This window comes from Stylophora pistillata, chromosome 11, assembly GCF_964205215.1.
Source record: "Stylophora pistillata chromosome 11, jaStyPist1.2, whole genome shotgun sequence".
Taxonomy (NCBI): Eukaryota; Metazoa; Cnidaria; class Anthozoa; order Scleractinia; family Pocilloporidae; genus Stylophora; species Stylophora pistillata.
This window is the reverse complement of record NC_142529.1, coordinates 11,854,617-11,865,286: the sequence shown is the minus strand read 5'-3', so window position 1 is coordinate 11,865,286 and position 10,670 is coordinate 11,854,617. Positions and strand designations below refer to the sequence as shown.

The window sequence follows — 10,670 nt, the reverse complement described above, 5'->3', positions numbered from 1 at the left end:
GATGGGTCAGTAATTATCAGGGTCTGTCTCGTCACCCTCTTTATATACTGGAATTACCTTTACATGTTTAAGTTTCGTAGGATAACTCTCAAGCGCAATTGAAGTATTAAATGTATTTGCTAAAAGAAAAGAAAGAATACTACCAGCGGTTTTTGCGATGATTAGACGACCTCCGAGTTTCCTATTTTCTTTCCCAAACCTCTCGTAACTTCGAAACTCAGCGTTCACCTAAAACCGCAGGGCTGCCGAGTCCGTTTAATGCTATGAATACAGCATTACTGTCTATTTTCAACGAAAGATTTTGGTAAGTCGGTTGATTAATTGAAAAAAAAAACCCTTCAAAAAGATGTCAACAATTATCTGCACTCTATAAACGTTATATCAGTCTAAGACTTACGTAACGAACCGAACCGAACGACCCAACTTTACTAAGGGATCAAAACTGACCATTGAAGATTGACGAACGTGCCATAAATATCACGGAAAATCTGACCAAAAGCAGTTTTGCCAACTGGGCGTGTTTTATTCTTTTCCGAAAGAAAACAACTTCTAATTGAGTCCACTGTCATATCGAAACATGATGGAAGTGGTTTTTCGCTTTGCTTTTTACCACATGACGACTATATTTTGCTTCAGCCGAAAATCAGTCGCCGTATTTCAGATCTTAATATATTCAGTAAACCACTTCTCGCGATCAGTACCATGATCAGTACGAACGGACGGGTGACGTAACGTGTTTTCAATCAAACGACGGCCCCTGACAAAAAACCCTAGTTCACTGGGAAAAGCCTCCATTAAACATTGGGAAAACTCCATGTGCAGATTTCCTCGGCCTCTTGGGCTACTTAGCATGCATTGCAGCCGGACGTGTCACAAAATGCTCGGTATAGTCCGTCTGCACAACGGCTCCAAAAGCTTCTTCTAATATCCCGCATGGATACACGGATTTATCCATTTCGGATCGGTTACTTTTTCTTACACGCCTTGTGATCGGTCATGTTCTTGCGAAATGTATTATGCAATGATAAAAATTAATCTGTTCGCGTGTATTTTGTATATGTTTTGCAGAGAGCTTTTGGGTTACATTCCAAAACATCCAAAAGGCTGTGTCTGATTTGTCAGGTTATTGAGATTTGTGCTGTCGCGTTATTGAAAATGAGTAACTCTATGCAAAGTTGAATTTTTAACATTTCATTGTAATGCGCAATTGAAAGTTCGTATATTGATAACTGCGCAATACAAGTCAATAAATTATTATTATTAACGAAGAGAGTGTTGCTCTCTACCGGCGGTTTAGACCGTCTGTGACGCAGGCAAGGGCTACTATGATTTCTACTGCTCTCGCTAGAGCTCAATTCATATGACTTTGTCAGTCACAGTTAATAACTTTCTTATTTTTATAGCGATCTATAGCTTGTTGTGCTTTGGTGACTCCCATCACCCACAGTGCAGGAATCATTAGGGCAAGTTACTGCAAGCGACAAGTTTTAAGATTCGGTCCATTGTCCTGGGTCCTGGGTTCTAGAGGTTACGAGCGATGTTTCCTTGGCCAGCGGTAATTCTTGGACTTTCAAAATGGCGGCATTATCCGAATATGAAAACGCTATGTTCTTAGAGCTTATGGACGATGACGGGCTGTTTGTCACAGCCAAGTAAGTACACCAGCAAGGAGAGCGTAAATTAGTTTATTATATCGCACCTCATTATTGTTTATGTGTGGCTTGTAGGGGTTTGAGTATTGAACGAGTTATCGCGAGTTTTCTGAAGATTCATTGTGTCACGAGCGATCCTTCTTCCATATCTTTAGTCTTTGTGATCAACACAACAGACCAAGAGGAGGTAGGTCTAATTCTTTCTTTTCCTTGAGTTTATATGGGAATGGACTGAATGGAACTGACTAGAATCTTCCATTTGATATCTATATCAACCATGATGGTTGCAATTGGTTGGTTGGTTGGTTGGTTGGTCATCTTTATTTATACACGATATGTATGAAAGCTAAAAGCTTGTGGGGTCGTGTACAATAAAATACTACTTAATTAAAATCAAATACAGCTAAACATTAAATAAAATTAGCAAATTAAAGCGTATTGAATGCCATAAGTGCGATTTTTGGCCAAATTTACCTATGTGCCTTCAATGTAAGCGAACGAAATATAATAGGACATTACATTTCTAGCTGACACCCTTTGGTACAGAGCCTGCAAGAATAATTTTTACCGCAAACTTCACAGGTGCTAACAAATAAATCTGGCATCCTTAACCTACAGGGGGAGGGGAAGGGGGGAAAGGTTGGGAAGAAAAGTGGAACGTCTCCCTTGTATGTCTTGCTTATGATAGGCCTTCAAACAGCATCCCTCTATCCCTCTAAATGTTAAGGCAGCCTCTTCTCACAACATTTTGCCTAGCTCGGATAGGAAAAAAAATCAAACAAACAAAAATGAAAAGAATAATAGTATTAAATAAAAATAATAGTGATAAAGAGAGAGAGATCTCTCATTCTCTTTAACATAGTGGTGGTCAACAGTCTACCTAGTTTCCAAGCCCCTTATCCATGTAGTGTTCTCCAACTTTTGGATAATCAGAGAGGAGTGCTTTCTTTTGCAGTTTGTTTAAAAATTGTATAACAAAACACTGAATAAATTTTGTTTTTTTGCACGATATCATGGATTATCAAACCTCATGTCTGTATTATCTGTGTCAGCTTTCTGCTTTAATTGAGACCGTGGCATTGATAATTCATGATGGCATATGCTGAATTGAAATATGGCGTCCAATTTGAATTGCCATTGTTCTGGACTCACTTGCCTCTCACACATGTGATAATCCTTTGGTATTTCCACGTGAAGACAAAGTTAGTGAGTCCAGAACAATAACAGTTGAAATTAGTTGCCATATTTTGATTTGGTTTTTGCTCAACCTTATTCAGTAATTGTTTATTGTTTTCAGGACTATATTCTTGATGAAATAAAGTCTTCAGATGTTCCACTGCCAAAAGTTATCACCACTGAATTCACCTCTTCAGAGAGGTACTTTAAAAGTTAAGGTTAAATAGACCACTTTCATAAATGGCTGCCGTATAAATATTCTTTTTGTTTAAATTTAAATTAGCCCTTCTGGCCTCACTTGAGATATAGTATTCTTTTGAATTTTTGTACTGGAGATCGAGGCCAGTAGGGCTAATTTAAATTTAAACAAAAGAATATCATCCGGCAACCATTTATGAAAGTGGTCTATAAACTCTTGAGTTCTTAGTGATTAACATGTAACTTCTCCCGATAACATCCATGCTTTATCTGACAAACAGGTAATGAGAATAATGCCAAATTCTTGAAAATATTTAAAAAGAAATGTAATTAGCAGCTTTATTACACGACTCGGGCAGTCAAAGGGCCAATAACTAAAATCAACCAATCACAATTCTCTATTGTCGGTCAATATTCTCTCAGTATTGGACTGGGCACTGTCCCGAATGGTCCTGAATGATACCGTACTTGTGTCCCTTTGAACTTCAGTCGTATAATAAATCTCTTATTAACCAAGCTTGCTCAGGAATGTACTGGAAGAATACAGGCCCTCGGTCTTTTTTGTACGGACCTCACTGTGCTCGGTCCATACTGTCAAGACCTCGGGCCGATATTCTTTCAGTACAGCCCTTGCGCTTGGTTAATAAGATATATATAGAGGGGAGAATTAGCAATCAGATCTTGGGAATTACAGGGTTGAGAGACTGAGTTCTTACAGAGTCCAAATATGAATAACTTCAAACACCAATTTTGAATCTCAAAAACTCTGAGCAATGCAATTGAAGGGCTTTAATAGCATATTCTTGAGTAATTATTACATCAATCTCTAAGAGAGAAGAAAGATTATCTCGATGATTTTGCTATGTGAAGACCTGGCTTAAGCAAGGGAAACTTGAAATGTAGATGACTGTTAAAATATTTCTCTACTTCAAAAATGGCAACTTGCCAAAAATCCACTCAACTTTTGAGCACCTGCATAAAATGGGAAAAAAAAACCGTTAACCTCTGGGAGTGATCAGTTTCTAATTTCTTATTACTGTTTTACCCTTGAATCAAGTGTAAAGGTCATAAGTGTAATGAAAATGATCACCAATTTAGGAAGCTCTTGATTGTCAAACAAATTCTACTTGTCATTATCACAGCAAATGTAGAGTGATTAGTCGGGAGAGTATTATACTGTTAGAGAATAAAGGTTAAATTCTCATTTTGGCTGTCCAGCGAGTCTTTGATGTCAAATAATTTGCTTGTTTTGTAACAGTTGAATGTTTGTCTTTGTAGAGAGTCTGTGTATCTTGCTGGAGGTGTCCTTTTTGTCACTTCAAGAATCTTGGTTGTGGACATGCTGACAAAGAAAGTGCCTATTCATCTGGTGACAGGAATTGTTGTATTCCGTGCCCACAAGTATGTAATTGTCTCAGTCTTCTACAGTTCACAATTTGTTTAATAATTATTGCACCAGTTGAAGTCTTCTTGTGAGCCAAATGGTACACAGTGCTGGAGCTTTTCCTGCCATATATACAGGACTCCCATGCTCCTTGAAAGTCTTTGAATTCAATTTTTTGTTTTCAAAGACTTGCAAACTCATCAATTATCTTAATTAATTATCTTAATGATAAATGACCAGCTTGTAAACAATGTACATGTGTGGAAAAATGTAGATGACACCACAACAGTGGAAATTTTACCAAAGGGAGGACAAAGAAATATCCAGAGCGCCATCGATGTCGTGCAGGGCTGGTCTAACAACCAAAACATGCAGTTAAATGCAGACAAATGTGAAGAACTGATAGTTGATTTTAAGAATGCAAAGATGTGTTCAATTCTGTAAGAGTAGGTGGAAAAGATCTATCCAAAGCTCAGTGTGTTAGAATTTTAGGGGTTACTATTGCTCATGATCTTTTAAAGTGGAATTATCATGTAAATGAATCTATTAAGAAGGCCAATAAGCATTAATTTTGTATTTTCTAACCCCCCTTAAGAGGGCCAGCATCAGCCACAGAGACATTCAATTCTGTTGCACTTTAATAAGGCCTGTTCTAGAATACCGCACTCCTGTTTTCCATCACAGCTTTCCTGAATACCTTAGCGATAACCTAGAATGTGTTCAGAATAGAGCATTGTCTGTAATAGCGCCTTGTCAATCTTATAGTCAGTCCCTAGATAGTTTTGGACTCTCTTCCCTATGTCAGAGACGTGAAGACCTATGCTCTAAGCTCTTCACGAGTATTACAAGTTCAAGTGACCACAGCCTTGCCCACCTCCTCCTCCCCTGCCACCAAGGATCATACAAGCTAAGAAGACTAGTAGAAATTCAGTTTTGGTTGGTGGTTTTCGATTTCTGTTGGCCAGTTTGGCTAGTAAACAAATTGTAGTAACTTCTAAGATGTCACTAGCCACTTGGCTAGTAAGTTGAAAAGTGAGTGTCGAGCCCTGATTATGATTAACCAGGCCAGGTCTCAAAGACAGACCTCTCCAATCACAGTCCAGTGTACTAACCCTGAGACCATGACGCTTCTTCCAGAAAAACAAAAGTGACCCAGTGAAATCTCTGACTGGGAATATTAGCCAAAGCACTTGACAAAAAAAACTGATGATGGTAGTGCTGAACCCTTTACCTCCCAGAAGTGATTAAGATGTAATTTCTCCCTATGCTATCCATACATTATCAAGTATACAAGAAATGAGAATACTCAAAGTTATCAGCAAGAAGTTGTTCTCTTGATCTAAAACCAAATTCTTGCAACTAATTTAGAAGAAAATGTGTAGCAGAAAGAGAGGAGAATTATTATCAATCTGATCTTGGGTTAATTTGAAGTGTAACCTTGCGTACATCATTGCAGAAGGTCCTAATTGTTTGATCTGCAGTTGTCTGCATGTATAATTTCAAATGAAATTAATCAAGTATGTTGTTATTTCCTTAGAATAATAGAATCTTGTCAAGAGGCTTTCATTCTTCGATTATTCAGGGAAAACAACAAGGTGAAATATTGTGTATGTTTATTGATATTATTAAGGATACTGAATTTCGCCAACTGAATTAGTGAATAGGTTATCAAGTTTTTCAAAGAACTGTCATTGTCCCTTTCTGAACTTGAATCTTAGAAATTATAATCTTGGTCCAACCAATTAACAAATTGTCCTTTGCTTACTATATTATTGCGTATTTATTACACACAACGTACAATTGTCTATAATTATAATAGTAATTGTATACCTTTCTAATTGCCATAAGAGAAAAAAAATATTACTTTATATTTGGAGAATGGGGGGATCTAGACTTTGTGATTGAATCTCATACAGGTGTACTGCTATGAAGGGGTCTTCAAATATATGGCTTATAATTGCCACAAACACGAAAAAAAGAGAGATGGTAACATCTCATAATGCCTCACAAACCTTCTGTCATGCTCATCTGGTGTCTTTTGACTCCTCTTTTAGATGAGAAGTTCCCTCTCCCCCATAATTTTGTCTGATTTCCTTGTCACCTTTCTAGTACCCAGCTACCTATTACTCATAGGTAGAAAAAGACACTTTGAAAGTAAAATCTCTTGCTTAAGGCAAAAAAAAAAAACTTAAAAACAACAACAACAACAACAAAACAGTGTCATGACCAGGTCTTAAAATCAAGCTACTTAGGGGTTTGGAAAATTGCTGACTCCGTGATAACCAAATCAAATGTAGGTACTACTGACAACACTTAATGTTGGTATTGCAATAGAAAGGGAATGAGCTGGATTGTGAATTAAATGGTTTAAATGATGTACAATGTACTTTTGGGTTGATGTGTAATGCATTTATTTAGTACATGCGCATGTTCTTGCAATTGTATGCTGCACAGATGAAGTTTGTCCCACTCCTAACCCCAACCCTTTTTTGTACTGATTGACTTTGTTACTGGATTCTATACAGACTGGTTTCATCAAAGCGTTATCAGACAATCCTCAGGCTTTTACTACTGGTTTTTTTCAAGTGGAAAAAGTGATGAAGAACCTATTTGTAAGAAAACTCTATTTATGGCCCAGGTATGGGAGACAAAAAAAAATTGACTCACATTTTTCAAGTCAATTTGTATTTGAATAAGAATCACTTGTAGTCTTATATATGGTACCTCTAGTGAAGGAATTGTTGGGTTAAGTCCCAATTTGTCAATAGTTATGGGAATGACGACACAAAATCAGTTGTCAGCAAGGGGGAAATCCTGTTTGTTCAGTATGAGTACAGAGTTATCTACTGTTAGACTATCAAATTGAATGTGGTAAACATAAGTGAACAACATGGTGTCTTGGTGCCATTTGTTTCAACTTTGTTGTCAATTTAATTTTGAGTACTGTGGTCAGGGAGCAGAAACCGAAAAATGGGAGTTTCGTTCAACCATCGCCACAGAAAATATGTGACACCTGATTCTTGTAGAGAAAGATCTGATCAAAGCCAAGCAGTTCGTAAAGTTAAATTGTGGTATACGTTTTGAGTTAAGGGGATGTTTTTTGCCCAGCTCACGGATCAGCATGAAAATGAGGTTACACACACGAACACAGTTTACGTCGCTATTTCTTCGTAAAAATCAACGATTTCAACCACTAATCTAAACTTCGTTAAATATACATCTGCTTAATTTGTAAATGGTAAACTATTTCACGTGATTAGTCACGTGATTTTAAACGTGACCAGTAACAAATGTGCGACTATTAGAAACAAACGAGTGTTCGCCGTTATTTTGAAGATCAACCTTGCAAAAATGAAATATGAATCCCTTCTTTATCAAATTAACTTTCTTTTGCTCTTGCTATCATCCTAGCAAAACCTTTGGGAATTAAAACGGTTCACTGTATATCATTTTTTATCAATTTAGTTCTAGCACGCAAACGAGGCTAGTCCCTTTGAGGCAAACAAGCAAAAAATTATGACTCGCATAAAAAAGAAAAAGAGAGAAAATGTTGCTGTTATTCGTTTCTGATTTACGATATTGCAATATTCGGATATATGACTATAATACTAATAAGAACAACGAGAGTCCTTGGAATCAGAGTCAGAAACATAGTCTAAGAGGACTCCATGTGAATTTCTACACATGTCACTGCTGGCCATGCAATAACATGCCTCTGAACATGATAAGCCTGTGTTGTCACACGAGCAATTGCTCTGACACCCGCTCTGACATGTGCAAGTCGTCAGTTTCAAAAGGCTACTCGTCGCTGGTTCTTTTGTCATGTAAACTGGCTTTAGTGAGGAGTCTTCTCTCACCCATCCATTACTTTTGGGCTGCGGGAAATGCTGCATTGCAGTCAGAGCCTTTCTCTAAACAAACGTCTGATAGTTAACCCTTTTCAAGTGTTGAAGTAGGCTGTCAGCTGTGGGTGCGAGAAGCTCATTCTTCTGCTTTCTGTTTTGACTAAACAGGAAATATATCAACTCATCCACAGTGCGGGGTTTCATCCTCGACCTTGGGTAGAGGTCACAGATAAAAGCTCACATTGGGTTGCGATGTCATCACTCAGGTTTTGCTAGGAACCTATAAGACCTAGACTGTCTTGATGCTGTTCATTGTGCAATAGCACTTGCCATCCTTTCTTCTTACTGATTCCGGCGAGGGCACTGGTGGAGTCGTACCCAGTCATGGCGTGTAAGGCCGGAAGGGTGCGACACATTTTTCCGCCAAGCTCTCGCAATACGTCGTGAACTGGAACATAACGGAGACGGTCTTTCAAGCCAGTTTTTGACCAAAATTCAGTGCAGTTAATATCAGAAAAATGGGATACGCTGAGAGCGAGAACATCCGTGTCTGAGGATTGTAAGACAATACAACATTCTGCATAGTTATCTGCAACATACTTAGCAAGCAGCAGCAACTTGTCAAACAAAAATACACATTAAATTAATTATGATATAAAGATGTTGCACTAATAAAAGGGTATTATGTTTTTAATTGCATCGAGATCGATGTCTCAGATTCGATTTTGTAGATAGGCCTGAGGAAGTATTTATCTCACCTTGTGTCTGCCTCTTCGTGGTCTGATTCTAGAACGTCCACGTCTTCGCAGTGACCTCCTCTGACTACCACTGCCCATCTGCCATTCTCAAATCCTCCTCCAATGACAAGATTCTTCTCAGGAGTGAGCTGCTGTCTTCTTAAGGTACAAAATGACTCTGATAGAAAGTCACATAGATTTATCTTGTTCTGCAGATTAAGAATATACTTCCCCCACTGTTTCAGTACAGGAGTAGAAGGTCTGTGGATCTTTACCTACAACAAAGCGTTCAGGGAACCTTTGCGCGCACATTTTCCTGCTTTTATCAACGCATCCCAGTACTGGTCGAAGACAATGTGAACTTCTTTGCAGTTGGCGAGTGATGTGGTGATAGCTTTAAAGCATTTTGTTGCGCGTTCGCCAAGGGTACTACTTCCCGCTGATTTCAGTACTTGAACTAAAGCCATGCTGTCGATGAGATGAATGGTGTATCGTGGGAAAGGTTGGAGCCGTGGGTAAACATTAACCTTGCTTTGAATAAGAGCTGCCAGGCTACTCTTGTCTACCAGGGTACTATTGTCTGCCAGGGTACTCTTGTCTGCCAAGGTACTCTTGTCTTTCTCAAGCTGCCATCTTGATAAGCCAAGGAGAACGGGACAGATGAAAGCTCATAGCGTAGAACTTCTTTGATATTAATCTGCCTCGCGTTGGCGGCAATCAAAAGTCGTCCAAACAGCTCTCTATCGGCACCAACTGTGACCAGCTTATCACTGACGGCCTTTACTTGGATTTTCCTTATTGTGCTTTCAAAGGTTTTTACCTTGAGTTTTTGAAATTGGATCCCAAAAGCTTACTACGTTAGTGATCAACCGTTTCTCTACGAAAGTGTTTATCTGCCGCGTCCTTTTTCAGTGCTTCCTATTAAACCATCAGCACTGTTAATGGGTAAGACGATGCCCGTAGCAAAGTTGACTAACGACTCAGATTCTTGCGTAAAAGGATTAGTCATCAGTTTAGTTGTATGGTCTGTTCCAGTGCCATATCTGTCCACATCTGGGAAAAGGGCATACCAGAACGACTAACTGCATGATAACCATTAACAAATTCATGATGAACTTGAGGATACTTGGTAACCAACTGCCTCATGTCCATTATGCATACAGGGAGCCAACGTGCATAGTTTGGCCTATCCATTGCAAAGAAATGTGGGACCATAGCTGACACACTCAACAGATGTAGTTCCCAATTTCCGGTTCTGGCTTTGACAAATTGAAGAAGCAGCTTCACTATTTTCTCCTACGCCTTCCAGAAAGCAAACATCTTTGACTTAGCTCTAGACTGGGATGTAATAAAATCCTGAAAAGGCAAAAAAAAAAAACTCTGTAGTTTCCTTCTGAAACTCATTCACGCTAGATTGTACAGCTGGCTTGATTGTTATTGCGCGTCTGCATTCTTTTTATTTTCTTATCATGGCATCTTCATCAAGAAGACGCTCTTCCCCATCTCCAGCGTGGCTTGCGTACCATCCAATCAAAGCGTCCCACATCAAACGAAATAGAGCCTCCATTGCTAGCTTGTGAGCTCGAATTCCTCGGTTGCAAGACTTTCCCTTCATAGCGGCGTAATTTTTTTATTTAGATATAATATTTTGTTAGCCTCCAAGGGACTAGCCTCGTTT

General features: G+C 38.7%; 1 protein-coding gene across 6 annotated transcripts in view; it reads left to right on the top strand.

The window, feature by feature from the left end:
* Nucleotides 1-1,537: 1,537 nt before the first annotated feature.
* LOC111326805 (DNA repair endonuclease XPF) overlaps nucleotides 1,538-10,670 on the top strand; it is a 37,455-nt gene continuing 28,322 nt past the window's right edge. For 5 of the 6 annotated variants that reach the window (XR_015993099.1, XM_088738220.1, XM_022930882.2 and 2 more), the window contains exons 1-6: nucleotides 1,538-1,652; nucleotides 1,728-1,839; nucleotides 2,950-3,029; nucleotides 4,305-4,427; nucleotides 5,948-6,005; nucleotides 6,936-7,048. Coding sequence is in view for 5 of the 6 variants with exons in the window: in XM_088738220.1 (XP_088594346.1) it covers nucleotides 1,576-1,652; nucleotides 1,728-1,839; nucleotides 2,950-3,029; nucleotides 4,305-4,427; nucleotides 5,948-6,005; nucleotides 6,936-7,048 (563 nt within the window). In the remaining variant the exon portion in view is untranslated. The remainder of the gene's footprint in view (nucleotides 1,653-1,727; nucleotides 1,840-2,949; nucleotides 3,030-4,304; nucleotides 4,428-5,947; nucleotides 6,006-6,935; nucleotides 7,049-10,670) is intronic. The other variant, XM_088738223.1, reaches the window with a different exon arrangement.